The following is a 25,494-nucleotide window of genomic DNA, read 5'->3' as shown; positions in this document are numbered from 1 at the left end:
GAGCAGTGGGGTGTGCATGTCTCAGCCCCGGGATGATAGCAGATCTGACACAGCGCAGAGGTGGGATAATCAACACTGGGCTGTGGTCATCCTAAAACAGCATACTCGAGGGTAGGGATGGGAGAATTGCACAGCGCAGGTGCTGGAGGAGGTGGCTTCAGTGATGTAGAGAGGGGAGAAAGAAAGAAAAAGGAAGTTGCTCAGTCGTGTCTGACTTTGCGACCCCATGGACTATAGCCTACCAGGCTCCTCCATCCATGGGATTTTCCAAACAAGAATACTGGAGTGGATTGCCATTTCCTTCTCCAGGAGATCTTCCCAACCCAGGGATTGAACCCGGGCCTCCCGCATTGTAGGCAGATGCTTTACTGTCTGAGCCACCAGGGAAGTCCTGGGGAAGGGAGGGGAGAAACCCCCTGCAATTCCTCCTCCATCTTGGGCATAGAGGGATCACAACCTCTGTGCACCTGAGGGCTCTCCCTGTGTCTCCAGAACTCCTGCGTGTGACTAACCTCCGTGTGAACTTCTCCAAACTGCACACACTGGGTGACAGGCCCCTGGGGGGCCTCAAGGGCCACCCCTTCTACTATTATGCTGTCTATGAGCTAGTGATTGGAGGCAGCTGCCTGTGCCATGGCCATGCCTCTGAGTGCAGGCCTGCACCTGGCTCCCCACCCAGCATGGAAGGCATGGTGAGTACTCCCGGAGGGGCATCAGTGGCTGGTGGGAGGGTAAGCCAGGGGACCAGGGCCAACTCGTCTTGCCCTCCTCCCTGTCAGGTGCATGGCCATTGTGTCTGCCGCCACCACACTGCTGGTACCCACTGTGAACGCTGCCAGGGCCTGTACCAGGACCGCCTGTGGCAGGCAGCAGAGCCTGGGCACCCCCACGCCTGCCAGGGTAGGTGCCATGCCCTGCTGTCTCTGGCCATACCTGCCATGGGTCAACCCACTCCATACCCACCTTCTTTGCCCGGCTCCAGAATGTGAGTGCCATGGGCACGCCCGCAGTTGTCACTTTGACATGGCCCTGTATCTCGCATCTGGCAACGTGAGTGGAGGTGTGTGCGATTCATGTCAACACAACACAGCCGGGCGCCACTGTGAGCTCTGCCAGCCCTTCTTGCACCGGGACCCCCGGGAGGACCCCCACTCCCTTCACTCCTGCAAACGTGAGCCCTCCAATCCCAGTTGTGACCCTGATCCTTAAACTTCACATGACCTCTGACTTGACTCTGTCCCCACTTCTGACCCCTGATCTAGCCTAGGTGACTGCGACCCTGTGGGTGCCCTGGAAGGGGGTTTGTGTGATGCCTACACAGACGCCACCCTGGGCCTCCTCTCTGGGCAGTGTTGCTGCAAAGTTCACGTCTGGGGCCAGCGCTGTGACTCCTGCCGGCCAGGTCACTATGGCCTGAGCCTCAGCCAGTCAGAAGGCTGCCAGCGTGAGTGACTGTCAGTGTGACCCCCCATCCGCAGATCCTCCTTGCTCCATCCCCACTTACTACCCTAATAGCACCCTGGCCCCCGCAGCAGCCTCGTAGCACCCTGACAGCTGTGTGCCCTAGCCTGCAGGTGTGACGCCCGGGGCCGGGTCCCCGGCACTCATGCCTGTGATCCATCCAGCGGTGCCTGTCACTGCAAACGCTCTGTCTCTGGACAGGATTGCAGCCGCTGTCTGGTGAGGCTTGACCCCCCCCACCCCCTCCAGCTTCTGATCTGACCTTGAATTGGGGTGCTGAGCTTCTAGAAGCTGACAAGTACCAGGCTGTAATAAGTGTGACGGCAGACTGAGCCTTGAAGGTAGGTCGGTGCCACTTCCTGACCTGGTCACCAGAGTCAGCGCTGCCTTGGCTAGCTGAGCCAACACGGGGGAGCTTTGGTAACCGAAGGAAAAGCAGTTAAAAGGAGTGGTGGAAATATGGTGCGCTGAGTTTAAAGGTGTTTCACGGTTAAGAGTGGTTGAAGGGGCTTTCGGGGCATCCCTTCTTGCCTCTCCTTGAACATTACAAGTCCCTTAACTTTTATTTGACTCCTGATTGTGTCCTCATCTTCTTACCTCTCACCTCCCCTCTGGGGAACCGTGAAGGAGTCCACCAGGGGCCCCTCTAGTCTGCCCAGATGGACACAGAAGAACATTCAAGCCCTGAGCTCCCCCCGCCCACTTCTTCCTACGATTGGTCCCCATGTACTTTCAGCCCCAGGCTCCTGATGGTCCTCTCCTTCCTCCAGCCACCTTCCTCTCTTACAGCCTGAGTTCTGGGGTCTGAGCGGTGACTCTCTAGGCTGTCGGCCCTGTGACTGTGACTTTGGGGGTGCCTACAGCAACAGGTACAGGGCAGGCCCTGGGGGTCTGGGTCCAGCGGGGAGAGCTGGGAGTCGACTGTGTCCCGTTGCCATCCCCGCTCTGGCCCAGGTGTTCCGCAGGGCAGGGCCTCTGCCTCTGCCAACCCCGCCTTCATGGCCGCCGCTGCCAGGAACTCCAGTCTGGGCACTTCTGCGCCACCCTCGACCAGGCCACTGCCGAAGCAGAGCATGGCCAGAGCCTCCAGCCTGCTGACCCCCGGCTGCCTAGTGTCCAGCAGGGGCAGGGGCAAATCAAGGCTTGCACCTTGAGGCTCAGGGCAGGGAGAGCATGTCCAGAGAGAGCTAGTTGGAAGAAGAGTCCGGACAGGGTTAGGAAGGTGAGGCAGGTCCAGGTAGGGGTGGAATCAGCATGGTTGGAAGGTTGGTGACTTGAACAGAGTCCATATTCCCATGACAGGTTTTCCCTGGTGGTCCAGTGGTTAGAACTTTGAGCTCTCACTGCTGAGGGTCGTGGGTTCAATTCCTGCTTGGGGAAGCAAGATTCCACAAGTTGCAAGCTGTGGCCAAAAAAAAGAATTCCCCAGCCAGGACAGTGTGGAAGGACACTGACACTTGACTCGTCCCCAGGGAGCCCCCTGGCCTGCTCCCCCATACTGTACACCAGCCCCAGGGACCTCCTATGTTTGGCTCGGGCCCCGACTTTGGAGACAGCGTGACCCTCGCTGTGCCCTCCAACATGCCAGGCAAGGCCGGTACAGCCACTAGCTGCCCAGGGTAAGGACTCCGAGGGGCAGGATTGGGTCACAGGTCACTAGGTCTTAGTAGGGAGAGGCTCAAGCCCTGGGGCTGTGGGTCGCGGGGATCTTAGCAGAGTGGGAACCTAAATCCTGAGCGTCCTCCATCCTGGAATGGTCTGGGCCTGGGAGTCTGTGTCTCACATCCAGACCCCAGGGAAGCCCCAGCCCCTGCATTGGGGAGCTGGCTCTGCACTGGGGAGGGGCTCAGACTTTGCACGTGTGGTGGACGGAGCTGGCCTCTCTCTGCTGGCACCCACAGTGCCTCGCGCCCTGGACTATGACATCGTCCTCCGCTATGAGACCCAGGTCGGTGGCATGGTTGCCAGGCAGATGGGTGGGTGGTGCCAGGGGGTGGGTTGGGGCAGCTCCTTGACGGCTGGCTCCTGATCATAGGCACCTGAAGTGTGGCAGGCGTTAGTCCAGGTCCATGCCCAGTCGCAGCCCCACAGTACCCGCTGTGCCCATCCACTGCCCTCAGAGCAGCTGTTCCAGGCGACCTTGAGCCATATGTACAGGTAGGCTGAACCCTGTGACCCCCAAACCAAGACCCTATTATGCAGTCAGCACATTTGAAGCAATACCCAAAGTGGGAAACGCCCAACATGTTACATGTTTAGTTGATAAATCGTGTCTGACTCTTTTGCGACCCCATAGACTATAGCCTGCCAGGTTCCTCTGTCCATGGAATTCTCCAGGCAAGAATACTGGAGTGGGTTGCCATGCCCTCCTCCAGGAGATCATCCCAACCCAGGGATCAAACCCGTGTCGCCTGCATTGGCAGGCGGGTTCTTTACCACTGAGCCACCAGGGAAGCTAACATGTCATAGAACATTCAAAACAGGGCAGGGTTTAGCACCTTGGTCTTTCTTCACTGCTCGTATGATGAAACACCAGACCCATGTCTGCACAGTGGAAATGGAGCAGTCCTGGACTGCACGATCATGACCTCCTCAGTCCACCCTTGCTCCTCTCCCCGGTCCCTGCAGAGCCGTGGTTCTTTCCAGACCTTTCTGCTTTGAACCCGGAACATGCTACTCCGTGACCCTGCGGCTGTGGCGGACCAAGGAGGGGCGGAGACCCGAGGGGGGCACGATCCTCCTGGATTCAGTGAGATCCTAGGGGCTCCCCGCCACATCTGGGGGAGACACAAAATATAGCAGGACGGTGTGGGTGCAGTGGGCCCAGGGACGGGGGTCATGGAGGCCTAGAGTTGTACCAGGAGGACTGAGGAAGGTGGAGAGAGGAAGGAGGAGGACCCATGTGCCGAGGGTGGAAGGTGAGCCAGACAGGCACCAGGCCGCACTGGACCTTGTGGGCCAGAGGAGGGGCTTGTCCTGGGAAGTGGGAGCCCTGGAAGGGATTGGAGCAGGGAAGACACTGTTAAAGGGTGGCTGCTGCGGTGATTCGGAGTGAGGGTGGCATTGCCTAGATTGGTTTGGGGCCACTGATGTGTGTGTGTGAGTCTCTCAGTCATATTCACCTCTGCGACCCCATGGAATTCTCCAGGCAAGAATACTGGAGTGGGTAGCCGTGCCCTACTCCAAGGGATCTTCTTGACCTAGGGATTGAACCCCGACCTCCTGCATTGTGGGCGGATTCTTTGCTGTCTCATACCAGGGAATACCTGGGGCCACCGGAGAGTTAGGAGAAATAGGCTCAAAAGAGAAACAGGAAGGCAGCAGGAAGGGGCTGTGAAGGCCAGCGTGTGTACAAACAAATTGCAGCGCAGGTGTGAGTGAGCGGGGCGGGGCTTACTGCCCCCTGCTGTCCACCCTCCATCCTCCTACTAGGTCGTGCTCCTGCCACGGGTTGGAGAGTTGCCTGGACTGAGGTCCGTGGACCCTGGGGCCCCAGGGCGCTTGCAGGAGCTCCATGAGGCGGGCTGCCTGGAGGCAGCGAGGGTGAGCCCACCCCGAAGCATGCCTGAGGCCTGCGCCTGGCTCGCCTGCAGCATCTCAGCCCTGCTCCATGGAGGTGGCCTCGGTGAGCGTGTGGCCACGGCTGGAGGGAGACTGGAGGTCGGGGGTTGCAGTGGGCCCCGCAGGTTTCATCTGATCTTGCCATACTTCCTGCCAGCATGTGAGTGCCACCTGCAGGGCTCACTGAGCACCGAGTGTGCCCTACTGAGGGGGTAGCACCCCTGCTGCCCTAACATCACGGGTCGTACCTATGACCGCTGCCTGTCTGGGACATTTGGCCTTGGGCCCACCGGGTGCCATGGTGAGCCTTCAGGGCCCGTGGGTGTGGGGTCTGGGACCAGCATGTTGTTTCTCTATGTAGCTTGATCGCCCTGTCACTTCCCAGAGTGCCACTGCCACCCCTAGAGAGCTGCCAGTGCTATCTGTAACCCCACGAGCGGGCAGTGCACATGTTGGGCAGGCCGCGCCGGTCGCCGCTGTGACCACTGCCTCTCTGGACGGTGGGGCTTCCCACGCTGCCAGCCCTGTACCTGCAATGGACACGCTGAGTCGTGCCACCCACTCACAGGCGTCTGCCAGGACTGCCGTGGAGCCACCACGGGCCGGGCCGGCGCTGTGAGAGGTGAGGCTGCACTGGAAGGGTTGGAGAGGGGTCAGGATGAGGGGCTAGGCCCTGCTCCATGTGCCACTGCCCCCAGGTGCTTGGACGGCTACTATGGAGACCCCACCCTGGGCTCAGGCCAGCGGTGCCAGCCCTGCCCCTGTCCTGGGCACCCTGGCTCGGGCCTCTATCATGGGACTGCCTGCCGTGTGGATAGCACCAGTGGACGTGTCCTGTGCCTCTGTGCCCCCGGCTATGCAGGTGAGGCATGGTTGGCAGTGACCAACCCACGGCCCTGCTCACTTGTTCGCAGTCCTGTTAGGTCCACAAAGCAAATCTCTGCCAGTGCCGCCTGGGTGTTTGAGCTGCGGGCTGCGCTCCTCTCTTCAAGGAGTCCCATTCTTTTTTTCTGGCTGTGCTGGATCTTTATCATGGTGCACAGGCTCAGTAGGTGCAGTGAGTAGGCTTTTCTCGCTGTGGCGCGTGGGCTTAAAGTCTTGGGGCATATAGAATCTTAGTTCCCTGACCAGGGATCGAACCCACGTCCCCTGCATTGGAAGGTGAGAATCCTTTACCATTGGACCACCTGGAAAGTCCTGGGAGTTCCCATTCTTAATGAATTAGAGGTGTGGAACTTGTAAGCCAAGAAGATGGGCCACAAAGTGGCTATCCTATCCTCTGCCCTCCTGGCTGGACGGCAGACTCTTTGGCTGGTTAAGTGGGACCCAGAGGCCCCAAAGGTATAGGAAGGCGGCTAAAATAACCCCCTCTCACTTGGATCCACTCCAGGCCCCTGCTGTGACCGCTGCTCCCCCCGGCTACTTCGGGCGCCCCTGGCCTGGAGATGACCCCAGAAGGAGTCCGTGCCGGCCCTGCCAGTGCAACAACAATATTGATCCCCGTGACCCAGCTGCCTGCAACCCCCACAATGGTTGTTGCCAGTGCTGTCTGCACCACAGCCATGGTGCTGGCTGTGCCCACTGCCGGCCTGGCTTCCACGGCAGTGCCCTGCACCCAGGGGGCTGCTGGTGTGAGTGTGTGGGTGGGGTGGGTGAGGGAATCCAGAGGTGGGGGAGGGGCGGATTCGGGTTCCTCAGCCCCTGTCAAGCCCTTCCTGTCCCCAGGCTGTAGCTGTGACCCCCGAGGCACCAGCCCTGTGAGGTGCCCACCTGAGGCTGAAGCCTGCTTCTGTGACCCCATCAGCTGGCAGTGCCCCTGCCACCCCCACACACTGGGGCGGGACTGTAACCGCTGTGCCCCCCTCTTCTGGAACCTCGGGGGGCCCCGGGGCTGTGAGCCCTGCAGCTGCCACGCCCGACACACTTTGCAGGCGGGCTGTCACCCAGTGAGTCAGCCCGTGTTGCGTGTATCACGTAGCTGTGGCTGGGTGTGAGTGCATGTCCGTGCCTGTGACACGGTGTGATTTAGGGCCAGTGCGAGTGTTAATGCGACTGCCAGCAGAGGTGTGCAGGGCTGTGTGTCTGTGCTCTCGTGCGACATGAGCTGTGAGCAGACCTGAGACCACACGGGTCCAACCCCATTCATTTGGTGACGGAAGGAGACGAGGTCTGAAGTGTGTTCTCAGGTCCCTGGTGAGGACAGGGTGGAAGTCAGGGAGTCAGAGGGCGTGGAGACAGTGGGGCGCTCGACTCAGGACACACAGGGACCTGTCAGGCGTTGAGAACCCAGAGGGCCCGTCTGGGGCCGGTGGGAAAGTGGGGGCCGGCCTGGGGCTCAGGCCAGAGGCAGAAGGCGGGGAGAAGCCTTCAGTCAAGCGCAAGTGTGGGTACTGCCGGGGTGGGAACAGGGCTGCGGGGGGCACCAGTGTGCTGCTCTGAGCCCTTTTGCCCTTCTCCCTCCCTTCTGTTTCACTGACCGGCCACACTCTTTTCCCTCAGGTCACGGGTCAGTGCCCCTGCCGGGCAGGATTTGGGGGCCGCACGTGCTCCTGGTGTCCGGATGGGTACTGGGGTGACCCGGAGCGGGAGTGCAGAGGTAAGTAGGGCGCACTGGTTCACACGCTCCACCAAAACCAGGGGTGAGGCAGTCCTGACAGGGCCCTTGGGGTAGGGTCGCAGGGGCAGGGGAACCTTGGGCTTAACCTGAGGGAGTGCACAACATGTTCATGGTGGTTTCCTCCAAAACTTAAATTAATAGTCGTGGAAACAGCTACAGGGAGAGAGTGTAGGCAAGGCCGTGTCAGGGGATCTGTCTGCCAGTCTTGACCTGAGCTGACCCCAGCCTGGGCTGCAGAGCCCCTGGAGCCCCAGTCTGTCTTCCTGCCCAAAGGCGGCCATTCAGGATGGCCCCTCTGGCCGGGGTAGATGCCAGTACCGCAGGCCGTCCGAGCAGTGGCTTAGGTGAGACCACCATGCTCACACAGGGCGATTTTCCTCTTCCAGGCTTGGTGGAGGCAGGGCTGGGGTGAGCGCCACCTGCTCCCTGCCCTGACCCTGTCTCTCCCCACAGCCTGTGCCTGTGACCCCCAGGGCTCCATCTCGCCCAGCTGTGACCTGCACACAGGCAGCTGCCGCTGCCGAGAGGGCATCTCAGGGCCGAGGTGCCAGGCGTGTGCCCGTAGCTCCACAGGCAGCTTCCCACACTGTACATCCTGCCCTCCCTGCTTTGCCTCCTGGGACCAAGGCCTGGCTCCCCTCCAGCTGCATCTGAACACTGTGGCCCATGAGGTGGATGCCCTGCTGGGGTGCCGGGCGCCAGGGAGGACAGCTGTGGCCCCTGGAGGGTAAACTCCAGCAGGCCCAGACACTCCTGGAATCGCCTTCCCCCACCGGAGGGCCCCTGCAACAACTTACAGAGTGGATCACTGGACTCAGGCAAGGGGTCTGGGGTCATTAGGGGGAGGTCTTCATCTGGCCTCCCAGGGTCAGGGACTCAGATGGTCTCTCGCTGGCTATCTGAGTACTGGGTTCAGGAGTGAGGTGAGTCCCCTGGAGTGAGGAGTCAGGGGGAAAAGGGCATCTCTGGCCAGGCTGATATTCCATCTTCCCACAGGACAGAAAGAACCACATTGGCCCAGACACTGTGGGTCACAGCACAGGTTGTGGCAGAGAGAGAGTCATGGGTTAGGGGACAGTGTGAACGTCTGGAAGAATTATCCCGGGAATTAGACTGTGTCAAGGGCCTGGCCTGGCCCAGGAAGGCCACAGGAGCCCAAGGTGAGGCCAAGGTGGATGGGCCGCAGGTGAGGGTGGGGGCAAGGCTGGGCCAGGAGGAAGGGAATAGGTGCCTTTGCTTATGTATCTGGGGGGCCCAGGAGGCTGATGGACCCCACCTAAGCCAGTGGAGCCCCAAGCCACCCCTCTGTCATTCCCGTCCCCTACAGATGCCAAAGCCCAGGTCTCCTCAGCTGCCCTGCTTTCTCAAGAGGCCCTGCGTACAGTCCAGGACGTGGCCACACTTGGAGGACCAGACAGCCTCCTGGGACAGGCTCAGAAGGCCTGGCGGTGGACAGAGCAGCTGCTATGGGCAACGGGCTGGCCCAGAGGGCCAGCTGTGTTGCGGCTGAAATTGAAGGGGCTGGTCGACAGGGTCCAGAGGCTGAGCCCTCGGCTTCTGCGACTGCTAGACAAAGCTGGAGTGGTGGGTGGAAATATCGGTCACTGGGGGATGTTTTGCCAAAGAGAGGACTCTTTCCTGGGGCTAAACTGAATGTAGGGCCGTCCATGATCCAGGACACAAATTCCTCACTGGGACTCCAATCTTGTTGGCAGGGATGCAGGGGTCGGGGACCTGGGCTGGCCCGTGTTCCTGTGCCCTCTGGTGTTCCCTCTTGCCCTGGGACCCTGCCTACCTCCCAGTGGGCTCTCATTGCCTCCCGTAACTCCTCCCATAGCCTGGACGTGGCAGTCATCACCTTGGAGCAGTGCCAGCATCTGGTACAGCATTGTGGGGTCTGTGGAGGGGGGCCTGGGGGAGTCACAGGGTACAATGGCTTGGCCATGGGCTCGCAAGAGACACGTTCCATATATGGCCCACCCCTCCCAGCTACAGCAGACCCAGGCCACTGCAAGCTCCATGGGAATCCAGGCCTGGGAGATGTGGCGTTGTGCAAGGGGGCCCTGGGGCGTGGCCATCATGGCTCATGTGCAAGCAATTGTGCAGACCATCCAGCATTTCCTCTTGGGTACATGTCTGCTTGTTATATGTCTGTTCACTGCTGAGGGCATGGGCAGGTGGGTCTCCAGGACCCTGCTAGGATACTCCTAGGATGAGGAAAACTTGTCAGGGATGACCAGGGGTCCAGTGGGAACATTAGCGTGCTAGCGAATGTTGAACAGGTTAGTCCTAGGGGTCAGGAGGACTTGATTTGTAACGTTTGTCAATTTCCGTGGTATGAGTAATTCCCATCATGACTAATATCACCCTACCTGTTATTTAACACCTGGAGGAGAAAATGGCAACCCACTCCAGTATTCTTGCCTGGGGAATCCCATGGACAGAGGAGCCTGGTGGGCTACAGTCCATAGGGATCGCAAAGAGTTGGACACGACTGAGTGACTGAACACACACAAACACACATTATTTAACCAGTGCTTAATATAATTCCTGAAAATGTAACAGTTGACTCTTGGAAGCCTCTAGCATGAACTTTCCAGATGGCTCAGTGGTAAAGAATTCACCTGCCAGTGCAAGAGACATGGGTTCAGTCCCTGGGTGGGGAAGATCCCCTGGAGGAGGAAATGGCAACCCATTCCAGTATTCTTGCCTGGATAATCCCATGGACAGAGGAGCCTGGTGGGCTCCAGTCCATGGGGTCACAAAGAATTGGCCATGACTGAGCATGCACACAGCCTCTAGCACACAGTGTAGTCCTATCAGAGGCAGGGTCAGTGAGAGGTTAGGGTCCAGGCTCGTTGAGTCAGGGATCAGAGTTCACGTCCAGGATCCCTACCTCCATCCCCACAGCTGAAGCTGCGGATGCTGTGAGCATAGAGCTGGTGGCATGGCGTGGGCTGGTGGTGCCTGTCCCCCAAGACGGGGCAGCAGGCCTTGCCTTCCTGCTGGATCAGATTCAGGGTGCCCTCCTTGCACCAGAGGCCGTGGGTCAGGGACTGCCCAAAGCTGAAGGTGTCCTCCATTGGGCACAGCAGACCAGGTGAAGGGCCAGGAGGCTGGTGGTAGAGGTCAGAGGGTGGGGAGGAAGGGAATGCCAAACTGATTGCCTGCATCCTTCAGGGCGGATACAGCCAGAGCTCTTCACCAAGCGCTGGATTTGGAAGGAGTGCTGGCTGAGGCAGGAACTCATGCAAGGGCTGCAGATGGTGAAACAGAGACTTTGGGGTCTGGAGGCCAGTGCACAGGAGGTGATCTGCGTCCCACCCCCCAATACCCTTCAGCGCCCTCATGCCTCTTGTTCAGAGGCTACTATCTCTATCTTCCCCTGAGATCCTTGACCTATTCTGATAACATGGTGCTAAATACCCTGACAGTGTGAACACCCTGCCCTGCTGTGACCTCTTTGTGATCCCTTGATTTCTGCCTCAGGTAGCCAGCTACCTGGCCCATGTTGCACAGGCAGGGGAGGTGACCCCAGTCCTGGGACATCTGTCCAGTGGATCTGCGGCTCTCAGGACCCATTTGGCCCTGACTCAGCAGCAGGCCCAGGAGGCAGAAGAGCAAGCCACGCATGCCTTGGGTGTGGCCGGGAGCCTGGGCCAGGTGAGGTGGGAAAAGCAGATTTCAGGGTCTCAGGGACCCCTGTGAAGTAGCATGAATCGGAGTTTAGGTGGGACTGGCTACACTGGGCTGAGGCAGGGTCTCAGTTCTAAAGCCCCCCTTCCCCCCGGGAACTTCAGGGGGCAGTGTGTTTGGGACGATAGGGTCCAGGTGGGTGGGCTTTCAGAGCCAGCCCCACCCTAGGAGCTGCAGGTGGCCCAGTTGGGTGTGATGGAGTTGCAGGAGGGCATGGCGAGCCTTGGGGCCACGGTGCAGGATGCAGGAGAGCGGGCACAGCGGGCACGAGCTGAGGCCCAAGAGCTGCTAATGCTGGTACAGAACAGCTGGAGACGACTGGAGGGTATGTGGCGCTGCCATGGTTGGTGGGTGGGGGGGGGTTCGTCAGGGTCAGAGTTAGAGGGATGGTGTGGGAGGGTCAGGGCTGGATCCAGGTTGGGTCCATATTCATATGGGGATCAGGCTGGGGTCGAAGTCCAGAACAGAGGGGTCAAATGTTGATTAGGGTTAGAGCTTATTTGGGCTGGGGTCAAAGTCAGGGTCAGAGATTAGGGCCAGAGGTCAGAGCCTGGCTCAGAGGACCTTTATCCCCAGGGTTGGAACGCCGCCTGGCTCAGAACGAGGAGTCACTGGGCAAGAAAGTGGCCACCCTGTGGGCCCTCGAGCAGCGGGCAGCAGAGTTACTGGGCCACATGAGGCTGTGGGCCAGGGCACATGCCACCTGCTGACTTCGGTCTGTGGATGCCAGTGAGAGGGACTCGGACTATGTGGGTGACTCCAAGGGACCCCACAGTGACCCAGGAATCTCCTGACCTTGAGAGCCCAGAGACGCCAGAGTGCCTGCTGATCCTGAGTGATCCACGTGACACTGTGTTGTTAGCAGTCCTCTGACCTTGACAAATAGGAGGGGTCACGTTCAACTCCCTGAGGCCAGCTAGTGCCCCCACCCCGAGATCCTGATAGAGCCTTATCTCTGAGTGATCCATAATTCTGAGCACCTTCTAGTATCCCTGAGCCCCTTAGATTGACCACATGACCCCCCTGGTGTCTGGTGACCCCACTCCAGACAACTGGTGAACCTTGATGTTTCCCCTAAAGAGCCCCAGCTTTTTTCCCTGGGACTGCCGCTCCAGGGTACTCTCCACCTGACTCCAGACAGTGGGTGCGGATGTAACAAGCTCAAAGTTGCCCCGACAGGGCCCTACAGACCCCAGAGTCTGGTCCCTGCCGAGGTCCCAGGGGCCTGGGTGGGGCACGCGCTCTGGCAGCGCGCATTCCAAGCCCGGATCTGGGCGCTCCCGGTGGGCTGAAACATCCGGAGTGGATGAATAGCCAGAAGATCTGGATTCACTTGCTACCGCTCTGGTCTGTGGTCGGTGCCCAGCTCCCTTTTTCATACTAGGAAACTGAGTTCTTCTCATGCCTACTTGTTAGTGACTGGGGAAGGCAGAGACCCTGGGCAGGGGATGGCTTTTCTCCACCTCTCCCAAACCCTCATGTTGTCCTGTCCTTCCGGTCAGGCTGTCTTAAAGCTTCTCACAGTCCCTGAAGAGGGGAGCTTGGCACCCTGAGTGTGCCTTTCCACCCCCCACTGATGCTGGAGCCCTAGGACTGAAAAGCCTAATTGATGGAGACTCCCATAGCACCGACGACATGGGACAAAGGCTTGTCTCCATGGGCCCCTTGAGGTCTCCCAAGATCCCACTCCTGTCCTTGGCTTATGCCACAACCCCTGCTTGGTGTGTCCCTGAACTATAGTGGCCTAGGGCCCCAAACCCCAGTGTTCCCCTGGCTTTGTGCAGACCTGGGCCTCGGGGCACAATAAAGGTTTACAGGTGAGCCGGTCTGTGCCTAGTTTCTGGAGTGAGAGTTGTTCCCAGAGAGGTAGGGGTTTTCTGTACGATGCTGCGCTCCCGCCCAAGATCCACTCCATGCTTTACTTCCTGCCATACTTCCCAACTTTGCTCAAAGTCGCTGGACTCCGAGCTAGTGGAGGGACCGCTGGACCGACAGAGGACCGAGTGGAGAATCAGCCAAGGACCCACACAGGCAGAGTCAACACGGGACCCCAAAGGAGGGGATAGGAGGGCAAGGGCCCCAGACCTCTCATCCCCCCTCATCCTCTTCCTCTCCTCTTCAGGATGGAGTGGGTCGCAGCAGGGGGACAAGGGAGGGACCTGCCAGGACAGCCTGGGCCCTGGCAGCTTCAGCTGGGCCTGCTGCTGAGCGGTGAGAGGGCCTGGTGAAGGCCTGGCAGGGATGGGGTGTGATGGTGGGTCCTGGGGTAGCTGGATCAGGGGCTGCGGGGAGTGGGGTAGTGTAGCAGAACCAGCTGACCCCCTGTTTCCAGTGCTGGTCACCGCCCTGGCCCAGGCCCCAGCCCCGGATGTGCCAAGCTGTTCTCGGGGAAGCTGCTACCCTGCTACAGGTGACCTGCTGGTGGGCCGCGCTGACAGACTGACTGCCTCGTCCACCTGTGGGTTGCGTGGCCCCCAGCCCTACTGCATCGTCAGTCATCTGCAGGTGGGACTGGGGTGGAGGCAGGGGGGCCGAGTCAGGAGGGACTAGCAGCGGCTGAGACATTGACCCTGACCCGGATCCAACCCAGGATGAGAAGAAATGCTTTCTGTGTGACTCCCGGCGCCCCTTCTCTGCCAGAGACAACCCAAATAGCCATCGCATCCAGAATGTAGTTACCAGCTTTGCACCACAGCGCCGGGCAGCCTGGTGGCAGTCAGAGAATGGTGAGGCTGCAGGTGGGGTGTGGGGGGAGCAGGGGTGCCCACCAAGTAACCTGAAGGCCCTGACCTCTGACTCCTGCTCCAGGTGTCCCCGTGGTCACCATCCAGTTGGACTTGGAGGCTGAGTTCCATTTCACGCACCTCATTATGACCTTCAAGGTGCCCGCATGTCTGGGAGCCTGCTTGAAGCACCCTGCTTGGCTCCCCACTGCCCATGAACAGAGTCCCAAATCTCCAGTCCAGCCTCTCTGTACTCATACGCTGTGCCCTGGCTAGATGGGAGGCCCTTTCACCTCCCACAGCTCCTGTTGCCTCCCACCTCCAGGCCTGTGTACGCGCTGCCCCAATCCCAGGCTGGGTCAGGCGCTGTCTCTCTGGGTCCCCTGACTTCCCCACTTGGGGTGGCTTTCCTTCCTGATTCTTTCTTGGCTTCCTCTGGGCACCCCTACCTATCCATGAGCTTCTTGAGGACAGGCCCCAGCTGGACAGGGTTCTTGACCGGCCTGGGCTGGACGTGGGTCCCGGTGCCCACTGATGAGCTGTGCTCCCCATGCAGACATTTCGCCCCGCTGCCATGCTGGTGGAGCGCTCAGCTGACTTCGGACGCACCTGGCATGTGTACCGCTATTTCTCCTATGACTGCGCAGCAGACTTCCCTGGAGTCCCGCTAGCCCCACCGCGGCACTGGGACGATGTTGTCTGTGAGTCCCGCTACTCAGAGATTGAACCATCTACTGAAGGCGAGGTGAGGGCTGGCCTCTGGGTTTGGGGCAGAGAGGGGGCACGGTGGGCGTGCCCTTGGAGACAGGTCCAGTGTCTGCAATGCCTCCATGCCCTCCCAGGTCATCTATCGGGTGCTGGACCCTGCCATCCCCATTCCAGACCCCTACAGCCCACGGATCCAGAGTGAGTGCTCCCTTCTCTGAGCCTGGCACAGCCCCAGCGTCCGGCTGCTGACTATTTGGGGCCTCAGGAGCTATTTTGGGTGTTTCCTAGGGCAGGTGCCAAGTCCAGTCTAGCTCAATAAGCTAGAGACAGGAGGTCTCCCAAGGTGACCTTGGCAGCTTCAGACCCCCGGTTGGGTGTGGGCCAGCAAGAGTCAGCTGGGCCTGTGGGTTCCCAGTCTTCTTCCCTCTGCTTAGACCTGCTGAAGATCACCAACTTACGGGTAAACCTGACACGGCTGCACACGCTTGGGGACAACCTCCTTGACCCCCGGCGGGAGATCCGCGAGAAGTACTATTATGCCCTGTACGAGCTGGTCGTACGTGGCAACTGCTTCTGCTACGGACACGCCTCACAGTGTGCACCCGCCCCGGGGGCACCAGCCCACGCTGAGGGCATGGTGAGGGCCTTTGGCTGGCTGGAGCTGGGCTGTGGGCAGGGGCGGGCCCGGCTGGGCAGTGATGACCACTTGCCGGCCCACCCTCCTAGGTTCATGGGGCCTGTGTCTGCAAACACAACACTCGGGGCCTTAACTGTGAGCAGTGTCAGGATTTCTATCACGACTTGCCCTGGCACCCAGCTGAGGATCGCCACAGTCATGCCTGCAAGAGTGAGTGAGACCCCAGCCCCCACTGGCCCAAAACTCCATGGCCTGGCTGTGCCCCGGGTACAACCTAGAGCTGGTTGGTTAACTCCCTAACACCTACATTGCATCTGAAGGGTATCTGGAAGGAATTCCCTGGTGGCCCAGTGGTTAGGACTTAGCGCTTTCACCACTGGTGCCTGGGTTCAATCCCTGGTCAGGGAACTAAGATCCTACAAGCCATGAGGCGTGGCCAAAAAAAAAAAAGATTTGTGAAGGGGGCTTCCTTGGTGGCTCAGATGGTTAAAGAAACTGCCTGTGATGCAGGAGACCTGGGTTTGACCCTGGGTCAGGAAGATCCCTTAGAGAAGGAAATGGCAACCCACTGCTCTTTTCTTACCTGGAGAATTCCATGGGCAGGGGAGTCTGGTGGGTATGGTCCATGGGGTTGCAAAGAGTCAGAAACGACTGAGCAACTTACACTTTCACTTTTCATCCTGGTCTTGATGCCCCAGGGGACTCCTTCAACCCTTCTCAACAGTCTGCTCTGATGAGGGGCCCAGTAGAAAGCCGAACCCCCACCCACAAATTCTGGCTGGTGGCAGGGACCTAAGGTGGCACTGAGGGCCCCTAAGTCCCTTCCTCTCAGGGTACGGTCCCTCCAGTGACCTTTGCCCTCTCTTCCCTCCCCTCTCCCAAGAGTGCGAGTGCCACGGGCACGCCCACAGCTGTCACTTCGACATGGCTATATACCTGGCATCCGGCAATGTGAGCGGAGGCGTGTGTGACGGGTGTCAGCACAACACAGCCGGGCGCCAATGTGAGCTCTGCCGGCCCTTCTTCTACCGGGACCCGACCAAGGACCTGCGCGACCCTGCTGTATGCCGCTGTAAGGCGGGAACTGAACCTGGGAGTAGGAAAGCTGTCCCTGGGTTAGGAGTGGAGGATGTGCCAGACTATGGCCAAGTTACAGAGATGTGGGGTGGCGGGTGGGGGAGTGGTGGAGCCAGACTGGGAATCTAGGGTGGGACTTGAGACTTGACTGGCGCTGGGCTCATTGGCCTAGGGTAACCCTGCACTTCTTTGTGCCCCCAGCCTGTGACTGTGACCCCGTGGGTTCCCAAGACGGGGGCCGCTGTGATCCCCACGATGACCCTGCACTGGGGTTGGTCTCGGGCCAGTGTCGCTGCAAAGAACACGTGGTGGGCTCTCGCTGCCAGCAGTGCCGCGATGGCTTCTTTGGGCTCAGTGCCAGCAACCCCCTGGGCTGCCAACGTAAGTGCTTCCTGTCCTGACTCCAGTCCTGACCTTGACCCTGGACCTCTTACCCTTGACCCAGCTGGACACAAGCACTGCCCCAGCTCCCCACAGTGCTGACGTCTCCTTCCCTGCAGGATGTCAGTGTGACCCACGGGGCACAGTGCCAGGGGGCACCCCTTGTGACCACAACAGTGGAGCCTGTTTCTGCAAGCGTCTGGTGACCGGCCAGGGCTGCAACCGTTGCCTGGTGCGATTGGAGGGTGGCCGGAGTTCTGCGCTTGTCCTCAGAGCACAGGGCTGGGGGTGGTGTCCATGCCCTCCTGGGTGGGTGCCGAGGGCTTAGGGCCTGAACCTGGGTGAGAGGCCAAGGGTGGGAGCCAGTGGTCTGGGGGCCATGCTTTCCCTCAGGAGTGTAGAGGCTGAGAGTCATCATTGGACTCTCTGCTGGGCAGAGAGGGGAGTCTGTTTCAGGCCCTCAGCAACCTCTTGTCCCACAGCCTGGCCACTGGGGGCTGAGCCACGACCTGCTCGGCTGCCGTCCCTGTGACTGTGACATCGGTGGTGCCTTGGATCCCCAGTGAGTGCTGTGTAAGGGGCTCTGGCTGGGTGGGGAGAGGATCCTGGGCAGGATGGCGATCCCTCTGGCGTAACCACATGTTCCCCAGGTGCAACGAGGCCACGGGTCAGTGCCGCTGCCGCCAGCACATGGTGGGGCGGCGCTGCGAGCAGGTGCAGCCTGGTTACTTCCGGCCCTTCCTTGACCACTTGACTTGGGAGGCTGAGGAAACCCGGGGGCAGGTAGGGGGGATGGCACTATGGATGGAGAGGCTGGGTTCTGGGTGGCGCCTGGTGGAGGGAGGGTGCCTGCCTTGAGCAGGGCCTCCACTGGAGAGCTAGGGCCTGGGGACAGGCTATGGCAGAAAAGCCCCCCACCTCCAGCTGCATTGCCTCCCAGGTGCTTGATGTGGTGGAGCGTCTGGCGACCCCTGGGGGCACTCCATCTTGGACCGGCCTGGGCTTTGTTAGGCTGCGGGAAGGCCAGGTGCTGGAGTTTGTGGTGGCCTCTGTACCGAGAGCCATGGACTATGACGTGCTGCTGCGTTTGGAGCCCCAGGTCAGATCCTGCGACACCTAACCCAGAGCTCACCCTCTGCACGTGGGAGCACTCCTCCATCATCCCGTGCCCCCCCCAGGTGCCAGAGCAGTGGGCGGAGATGGAACTGACTGTGCAGCGTCCAGGGCCTGTGTCTGCCCGCAGCCCATGTGGGCATGTGCTGCCCCAAGATGACCACATCCCAGGGCCCCTGCGGCCAGGCACCAGGTGAGGACCCTAGTAGGAGCAGCTACGACTGTTCGGGGGGCGGGCTGTGGGTCAGCCCTCAGCTCCCTGCAGGGCACGTGGAAGACCCACTGCTTATTCATCTCTTCCTTCAAGTGCCTGCTCCTCCTGGGTGCTGTTTGCCGATGCTGCTGGGCATGGTGCAGGTCAGAGGAAGGAAGCAGAGAGAACCAGGCCTGCTCTTTCAGGGGTCCAAGTTCCAGAGGCCAAGGCAGGAATTAAGGGGAGTCCATTCAGTGTCAGGATGGGGGGTGCCTGTAGGGGCTTGGGAAGGTGTCAGAGTGCTCTGAGCAGGGATGTAACTGGCCTGATTGAGGTTTTTATTATATTGGGGGTTCGTATTTGTTTCATGGATCTTTTTTTAAAAATCACGTTCTTTTAAACTTTTTATCATGTAAAAATAGAACTACATAGAAGCAGAGAGAATAGCATAATGAGCCTGGCTGTACCCACTATAGACATTTTGCCAACTTTACATTTAACAAAGACTCCTCTAGTTTCCCAGTGGAGGATAGACCTAAAGGACCCAGGAGGAAGCTGGGAGCTCGTCTGCTGGAAGTTACTGAGTTAGCCGAGTGACAGCAGGCTGGACACAGGTGTAGCAGTTGAGGTGGCAAGGAGAGGAAGTTTCCATAGCGTTCTGGTGGCAGAGCTGATGGCTTAGACATGTAGGAAAGGGAGAAAATATGGAAAGGTGACTCCAGGTTTGGGGGCTTGGGCGTCTGGATGGCACAGGCTCTTTTCTGAGATGGAGACCTAGCAGGGAGCACTTCTGAGATGCTGAGACATGAGAGGACAAGGCCAGGGGTGGTTGGATTTGTGTGTCTGGAATTACTAGAAGGCTCCGTTGGAGATGTAAGACTTGTCTGTAAAGAGGTGGTTCTCAATTAAATGACCAGAAAAAGGAATCAAGCCTTGGGGTACTCTATAGTGTTAGAACCCAGTAGAGAGGGAGTGGCTGGGGGATGGTGGGAAGTCAGGAGTCTGGACAATGTCCCAGAAACTGAGAAGAGTGTCTGAGGAAGGAAGGCATACTGTTCTCACCACATGCTGCTGGACGCCTCAGCAGATAAGAATAGAGAAGTAGCCGCTGGATTTGGCTACACGGAGGTCACCGGTGACCTTGAGACAGGCCAACTGCATGGTGTGTTGGGGCACAAACTCCCCGGGAGTGGGAGGCTTAGAGAGTGGACGCAGTGACTACGGTTACATTTTAGGGCTGTATTGGGCAGAGAACAAAGACAGAGCAGCAGCTGAGGGAGACTTGAATCTTGAGTAAAGATTTTTTCAGGGAAGACCAAAGAACCCTAGGGTGGGTTTGGAAGCTGCTCGGAATGACCTGGGGCAGGGGGAGGTGATGCAGTCTTGGTGGAGAGGAGCCATGGTTGAAGGTTGGAGGTGGAGGCTGGAGGAAGCGCAAAAAGGACATGCAGGGAAAACTGGAAAGTATTAAGGACTGATGCTGAAGCTGAAACTCCAATACTTTGGCAACCTGATTCGAAGAACCGACTCACTGGAAAACAACCTGATGCTGGGAAAGATTGAAGGTGGGAAGAGAAGGAGACGACAGAGGACAAGATGGTTGGATGGCATCACCGACTCGATGGATATGAGTTTGAGCAAGCTCTGGGAGTTGGTGATGGACAGGGAAGCCTGGCGTGCTGCAGTCCTTGGGGTTGCAAAGAGTCAGGCACAACCAAGCGACTGAACTGAACTGAATATTTGTGCCAGGGAAATGCTGGGGGGTTGCAAGGCCACATGGAGTATTTTCAGCACAGGCGATGATCCCAGTGAAGGCATGTTTATGGGGCTCTTCTGTACAGATTCTCTGCCTGGCTGTCAGCTGTCTGTGGCCCAGTGCAGTCTGTTTCTTGGCCAGTGGTTTGCTTGCTGGCTGTGGCATGGGGAGGCCCAAGATGATGCATATGGGACCCCTGGGTGACCCCCATACCTGTCCTCCCCTACCCAAGGCACATGGTGTTTCCCAGACCTGTCTGCCTGGAGCCTGGCATCTCCTACAAGCTACATCTCAAGCTGGTGCGAACAGGAGGAAGTGCCCAGCCTGAGGCCCCCTATTCCGGACCCAGCCTACTCATTGACTCGGTGAACATCTCCCTCTTCCCACACCTACCAAGGTGGCGGGGCCTGTGGGCTTCGTCCTGTAGTGGTGGCTGGATAGACAGGGCCGGGGATGGAAGAGGCAGGTCTGGGGCGGCACCAAGCTTAGTGATTCCACGTGGTCCATGCTCTGAACCTCACTCTTCCATCCTCATCTCTCAAGCTGGTGCTGCTGCCCCGTGTCCTGGTGCTGGAGATGTTTAGTGGGGGTGACGCGGCCTCTCTGGAGCGCCGGGCCACCTTTGAACGCTACCGCTGCCACGAGGAGGGTCTGATGCCCAGCAAGCCCCTCCCTTCTGAGGCCTGTGCCCCGCTTCTCATCAGCCTGTCCACGCTGCTCTACAACGGGGCCCTGCGTGAGTGTGCGTGGTGTGGCTGGTGGGGCGGAGGTATGGGGGCTCAGCCTGACCCGCCCTGTTCCCTCTCCCCACAGCCTGTCAGTGCGACCCCCAGGGCTCCCTGAGCTCCGAGTGCAACCCCCATGGCGGTCAGTGCCGGTGCAAACCTGCAGTGGTGGGGCGCCGCTGTGACCTCTGTGCCCCTGGCTACTACGGCTTTGGCCCCACGGGTTGTCAAGGTATTCACCGGCCTCATCCCTCTGATTGTCCGAGCCCTGCGCCACTGCTGTCCTTCCTCCTCTTTCTGGCGCTACTTCTTCCTTCTCATTCTGGCTTCGGACCCCAAATCCTCAGCCCTGATCACTTGACCTTCTCTTGCATCCCCTGATCTTCCACTCTGACCTCACCCAGCTTCCTCTCAAAGCCCCTCCCTGGCTCAGTCTCCGCCTTGCCCCCAGCCTGCCAGTGCAGCCCCGAGGGGGCGCTCAGCGGCCTGTGTGACGCCACCAGTGGGCAGTGCCCCTGCCGAGCTGGTGCATTTGGGCTTCGCTGCGACCGCTGCCAACGGGGCCAGTGGGGGTTCCCGAGCTGCCGGCCCTGTGTCTGCCACGGGCATGCAGACGAGTGCGACCCCCACACTGGAGCTTGCCTGGGCTGCCGGGACCACACTGGGGGTGAACACTGTGAAAGGTGAGCCTGGAGCAGCCGTGGACGAGCGGGTGGGCAGGCATGCTGCTCAGGGAGGATGCAGTGTTTCCCTCTCCTCCCTGCAGGTGCATTGCTGGCTTCCATGGGGACCCCCGGCTGCCATACGGGAGCCAGTGCCGGCCCTGCCCATGCCCCGAAGGCCCCGGGAGCCGGCGGCACTTCGCTACTTCCTGCCACAGAGATGGGTACTCGCAGCAGGTCATGTGCCACTGCCGGGCAGGCTACACAGGTGAGTGGGGAGGTGCAGGCGCGGGTCCAGGGTGGAGCAGCTGGGCTGAGCACTCACGCCTTCCCCCCACCCCGACTGTGGGCAGGGCTGCGATGCGAAGCTTGTGCCCCTGGGCACTTTGGGGACCCATCAAGGCCAGGCGGCGCGTGCCAACCATGTGAGTGCAGTGGGAACATTGACCCCACGGACCCGGATGCCTGTGACCCCCGCTCGGGGCAATGCCTGCGCTGCTTACACCACACGGAGGGGCCGCGCTGTGCCCACTGCAAGTCTGGCTTCCATGGGCAGGCTGCCCGACAGAGCTGTCACCGTGAGTGTGGGGATGGGAGGGGACTGCTGGGCGGGGCTCCCCTTGACTGGTGCGCGCCCCTTGACTGGTGTCCCCATCTCCGGCTGGCACAGGCTGTACCTGCAACCTGCTGGGCACAGATCCCCGGCAGTGCCCGTCCACTGACCAATGCAACTGTGACCCAAGCAGTGGGCAGTGCCCATGCCTCCCCAACGTCCAGGGCCTGAGCTGTGACCGCTGTGCCCCTAACTTCTGGAACCTCACCAGTGGCCATGGCTGCCAGCCCTGTGCCTGCCACCCAACCCGAGCCCGAGGCCCCACCTGCAATGAGGTAGGGCACTTCCTGTGGATCCCTGGGTGGGCGGGGCCAGCTGCCTGCCTCCCGTCTCAAGGGCTCTGCCCCTGATTGACCTCTGCCTGTTCCCACTCTAGTTCACAGGACAGTGCCACTGCCGTGCTGGTTTCGGCGGGCGGACCTGTTCTGAGTGCCAGGAGCTCCACTGGGGAGACCCTGGGTTGCAGTGCCGAGGTGAGGGGGCTAGAGGGGCCAGAGCAGATGGGGGGTGCTTCCCAGGATGCTCCACTGGCACCATAACCCTGTGGTCTGTCCTCTGCCCACAGCCTGTGACTGTGACCCTCGTGGGATAAATACACCTCAGTGTCATCGTTCCACGGGTCACTGCAGCTGCCGCCCTGGCGTGTCTGGTGTGCGCTGCGACCAGTGCGCCCGTGGCTTCTCAGGAGTCTTTCCCGCCTGCCATCCCTGCCACGCGTGCTTCGGGGACTGGGACCGCGTGGTGCAGGATCTGGCAGCCCGCACACGGCGCCTGGAGCAGTGGACACAAGAGCTGCAGCAGACGGGCGTGCTGGGTGCCTTTGAGAGCAACTTCCGGCACCTGCAGGAGAAGCTGGGCACTGTTCAGGGCATCGTGGGTGCCCGAAACGCCTCTGCCGCCTCCACCGCACAGCTCGTGGAGGCCACAGAGGAGCTGCGGTGCGGATGAGCCCGAGGACAAGTGGTGGGATGGGGCAGGGGCCCCAATGTGCCAGGGCTGATGTCTATCACTTCACACAGGCGCGAAATCGGGGAGGCCACAGAGCACCTGACCCAGCTGGAGGCTGAGCTTACAGACGTGCAGGATGACAATTTCAACGCCAACCACGCACTGAGCAGTCTAGAGCGAGACGGGCTTGCGCTTAATCTCACGCTGCGGCAGCTTGACCAGCATCTGGACCTGCTCAAGCATTCAAACTTCCTGGGTGAGTTGGTGAGCCCCGAGGCACGTGGATCAGGGTGGATCTTCAGCTGACTGCCTGCCTCTGCCCAACTCAGGTGCCTACGACAGCATCCGCCAGGCCCACAGCCTGTCTGCAGAGGCAGAACACCGTGCCAACATGTCGGCCCTGACAGAGCCCAGCCCTGTGAGCAACTCAGCAGACACCCGGCACCGGACAGAGGCCCTGATGAGTGCCCGGAGGGAGGATTTCAACCGCAGGCACGTGGCCAACCAGCGGGCCCTGGGCGAGCTCTCTGCCCGTACCCACGCCCTGAGTCTGACAAGCATCAACGAACTAGTAAGGCTCAGTGTGGGGTGGGACATGTGGGTGTGGCTGTTCCTTCCCCCAGCCCTGACTTGTTCTGTGCCTCGCAGGTGTGTGGGTCCCCAGGAGACGCGCCCTGTGCTACGAGCCCCTGCGGGGGTGCCGGCTGCCGGGACGAGGAGGGGCAGCCCCGCTGTGGGGGCCTTGGCTGCAGTGGGGCAGTAGCCATGGCGGACCTGGCACTGGGTCGGGCCCGCCACACACAGGCAGAGCTGCAGCGGGCGTTGGCAGAAGGCGGTGGCATCCTCAACCAGGTAGCTGAAACCCGTCGACAGGCAGGCGAGGCCCAGCAGCGGGCCCAGGCAGCCCTGGACAAGGCTAATGCGTCCAGGGGCCAGGTGGAGCAGGCCAACCAGGAACTGCGGCAACTTATCCAGAATGTGAAGGACTTCCTCAGCCGTGAGCCTCCCTGTGGCCCAGGCCACGTGGTTTCCCCTGTGTCTGTGTTCATACTAGAGTCAGAGCCCACACGGTACCTGTGTTTGTGACTACCAGTGGGCAGGGACTCAGGATGCGTGGACCCCAAGCCCTGCCTTTATGTCATCCCAAAGCCCACGGCCCCAAATCTGTGTCCCATGTAGAGTCCTGTCCTGTGGTTACAGCCTTCTGCCTGCTAGCAAATCCATACCCTATGTGTGGTCTCTGAGTCCGTACCCCCAGATCCTGTCCCTGTGCCCATGCTCTGACTTTAAGCCCTTGCCTGTGTCCCCACAGAGGAGGGGGCTGACCCTGATAGCATTGAGGTGGTGGCCACCCGGGTGCTAGAACTCTCCATCCCAGCGTCGCCGGAGCAGATCCAGCAGCTGGCGAGTGAGATCGCAGAGCGGGTCCGGAGCTTGGCAGATGTGGACACGATCCTGGCGCGCACTGTGGGAGACGTGCGCCGGGCTGAGCAGCTCCTGAACGACGCGCGGCGGGCACGGTCTGATCCCCAACCTTGGACACCCCCCCCACCCCCCGCTGCCCCCTCCTTGACACCTGATCCTGATACTGGCAGGCTCTGACTCCCTCTCTTCCCCAGGAGCCGGGCTGAGGGTGAGAAACAGAAGGCAGAGACAGTCCAGGCGGCACTGGAGGAGGCCCAGAGGGCACAGGGTGCTGCTCAGGGTGCCATCCAGGGGGCAGTGGTTGACACACAGGACACAGAGCAGACCCTACACCAGGTGTGGCCTCCCTGGAAACCAGTGGGGCCAGGTTAGGAGCACACCACATAAACCCCTTTAATCCTGGGCCCACCCACGGCAGGTGCAGGAGAGGATGGCAGGTGCTGAGCAGGCACTGAGCTCCGCAGGTGAGCGGGCTCAGCAACTGGATGGTCTCCTGGAGGCTCTGAAACTGAAGCGAGCCGGGAATAGCCTGGCAGCCTCCAGTGCCGAAGAAACGGCTGGCAGTGCCCAGGATCGTGCCCGGGAAGCTGAACAGGTGGGTTGAGGCAGAGCCAGCTAGAAGGGCTGGGGATAGAGGCTGGGCCTCCACTGGGCCACCACCCAGCCCCCGGCCTCTACATCCACAGCTGCTGCAGGGCCCCCTGGGGGACCAGTACCAGACAGTGAGGGCCCTGGCTGAGCGCAAGGCGCAGGGTGTGCTGGCTGCGCAGGCGCGGGCAGAGCAACTGCGGGACGAGGCTCGGGGCTTGTTGCAGGCCGCTCAAGACAAGCTGCAGCGGCTGCAAGGTGAGGATGGGGGTGGCTGGGCCCCAGAAAGGCGGGGCTCTGGGAGAAGGACCCTTCATCTGAGACCAATCTCTGCCAGAGCTGGAAGGCACTTATGAGGAGAACGAGCGGGCGCTGGAGGGCAAAGCGGCTCAGCTGGACGGGCTGGAGGCCAGGATGCGCAGTGTGCTTCAGGCCATCAACTTGCAGGTCCAGATCTACAACACCTGCCAGTGACCCCTGCCTGAGGCGCCCCCCGGTCCCTCGCCTCACCCCGCACGCATGATCGCCTGTGCATGAACAGCCCTCAGCCTGGCAAGGCCCCCCAATAAACCAGTGCGAATCCCCGGGTGTGGTCTGGACTCTGATTTGG

At 60.3% G+C, this 25,494-nt stretch overlaps 3 protein-coding genes across 10 annotated transcripts; all 3 read left to right on the top strand.

Moving 5' to 3' along the window:
- The first annotated feature begins 1,211 nt into the window (after positions 1-1,211).
- LOC129547527 (uncharacterized) lies at positions 1,212-8,314 on the top strand. Of its 8 annotated transcripts, none has more exons than XR_016036182.1 (8): positions 1,212-3,409; positions 3,497-3,618; positions 4,090-4,210; positions 4,894-4,934; positions 5,055-5,644; positions 6,413-6,653; positions 7,522-7,618; positions 8,093-8,125. XR_016036182.1 is itself a non-coding variant. In XM_088831761.1 (6 exons), the coding sequence occupies exons 2-6, from the start codon at positions 5,738-5,740 to the stop codon at positions 8,291-8,293; spliced, it is 828 nt and encodes a 275-aa protein (XP_088687887.1). In that variant the 5' UTR covers positions 1,212-3,409; positions 3,497-5,737; the 3' UTR covers positions 8,294-8,314. The 8 variants fall into 8 exon arrangements, 2 of the variants coding, with proteins under 2 accessions (XP_088687887.1, XP_088687888.1); XR_016036183.1 differs by having other exon boundaries at positions 4,894-5,086; positions 5,408-5,644; XR_016036184.1 differs by having other exon boundaries at positions 4,894-5,086; positions 5,384-5,644.
- LOC148773987 (uncharacterized) lies at positions 8,315-13,202 on the top strand. The gene is made up of 9 exons (XM_088831760.1): positions 8,315-8,457; positions 8,636-8,799; positions 8,967-9,223; positions 9,355-9,519; positions 9,629-9,767; positions 10,820-10,947; positions 11,129-11,302; positions 11,504-11,660; positions 11,912-13,202. Exons 1-9 carry the CDS (start codon positions 8,315-8,317, stop codon positions 12,043-12,045), a joined length of 1,461 nt encoding a protein of 486 aa, XP_088687886.1. The 3' UTR covers positions 12,046-13,202.
- Positions 13,203-13,233: 31 nt separating this feature from the next.
- Positions 13,234-25,469, top strand: LOC129547827 (laminin subunit beta-2). The gene is made up of 33 exons (XM_055413799.2): positions 13,234-13,366; positions 13,458-13,546; positions 13,668-13,840; positions 13,926-14,061; positions 14,144-14,217; positions 14,615-14,803; positions 14,901-14,964; positions 15,201-15,403; positions 15,493-15,613; positions 16,287-16,475; positions 16,682-16,861; positions 16,981-17,093; positions 17,344-17,423; positions 17,512-17,644; positions 17,802-17,960; positions 18,040-18,167; positions 20,156-20,288; positions 20,467-20,659; positions 20,737-20,880; positions 21,100-21,331; positions 21,415-21,578; positions 21,664-21,888; positions 21,981-22,198; positions 22,300-22,396; positions 22,489-22,861; positions 22,943-23,127; positions 23,201-23,442; positions 23,520-23,868; positions 24,184-24,391; positions 24,491-24,632; positions 24,715-24,891; positions 24,983-25,142; positions 25,222-25,469. Exons 2-33 carry the CDS (start codon positions 13,459-13,461, stop codon positions 25,356-25,358), a joined length of 5,409 nt encoding a protein of 1,802 aa, XP_055269774.2. The 5' UTR covers positions 13,234-13,366; position 13,458; the 3' UTR covers positions 25,359-25,469.
- The last annotated feature ends 25 nt before the right edge of the window (positions 25,470-25,494 follow it).

The sequence above is a fragment of the Moschus berezovskii genome, chromosome 24 (assembly GCF_049115385.1).
Source record: "Moschus berezovskii isolate FMDL1 chromosome 24, NW_MosBer_1.0, whole genome shotgun sequence".
NCBI classification, from domain to species: domain Eukaryota; kingdom Metazoa; phylum Chordata; class Mammalia; order Artiodactyla; family Moschidae; genus Moschus; species Moschus berezovskii.
The sequence above is the reverse complement of the archived record's forward strand: the minus strand, read 5'-3'. Positions and strand labels throughout refer to the sequence as shown.

What these genes read in the sequence shown, in the direction of transcription:
- LOC129547527 (XM_088831761.1), top strand. Translation starts at nt 5,738, where the DNA reads ATGGAGACCCCACCCTGGGCTCAGGCCAGCGGTGCCAGCCCTGCCCCT. An exon ending in TGCAGGCGGGCTGTCACCCA is followed by an intron (nt 6,969 to 7,521) that starts GTGAGTCAGCCC and finishes CTTTTCCCTCAG; the next exon opens with GTCACGGGTCAGTGCCCCTG. An exon ending in CCCGGAGCGGGAGTGCAGAG is followed by an intron (nt 7,619 to 8,092) that starts GTAAGTAGGGCG and finishes CTCTCCCCACAG; the next exon opens with CCTGTGCCTGTGACCCCCAG.
- LOC148773987 (XM_088831760.1), top strand. Translation starts at nt 8,315, where the DNA reads ATGCCCTGCTGGGGTGCCGGGCGCCAGGGAGGACAGCTGTGGCCCCTG. An exon ending in GAAGGCCACAGGAGCCCAAG is followed by an intron (nt 8,800 to 8,966) that starts GTGAGGCCAAGG and finishes CGTCCCCTACAG; the next exon opens with ATGCCAAAGCCCAGGTCTCC. An exon ending in CAGCTGGAGACGACTGGAGG is followed by an intron (nt 11,661 to 11,911) that starts GTATGTGGCGCT and finishes CTTTATCCCCAG; the next exon opens with GGTTGGAACGCCGCCTGGCT.
- LOC129547827 (XM_055413799.2), top strand. Translation starts at nt 13,459, where the DNA reads ATGGAGTGGGTCGCAGCAGGGGGACAAGGGAGGGACCTGCCAGGACAG. An exon ending in CTGGTGGCAGTCAGAGAATG is followed by an intron (nt 14,062 to 14,143) that starts GTGAGGCTGCAG and finishes CTCCTGCTCCAG; the next exon opens with GTGTCCCCGTGGTCACCATC. An exon ending in CCAGCCTACTCATTGACTCG is followed by an intron (nt 20,289 to 20,466) that starts GTGAACATCTCC and finishes TCATCTCTCAAG; the next exon opens with CTGGTGCTGCTGCCCCGTGT.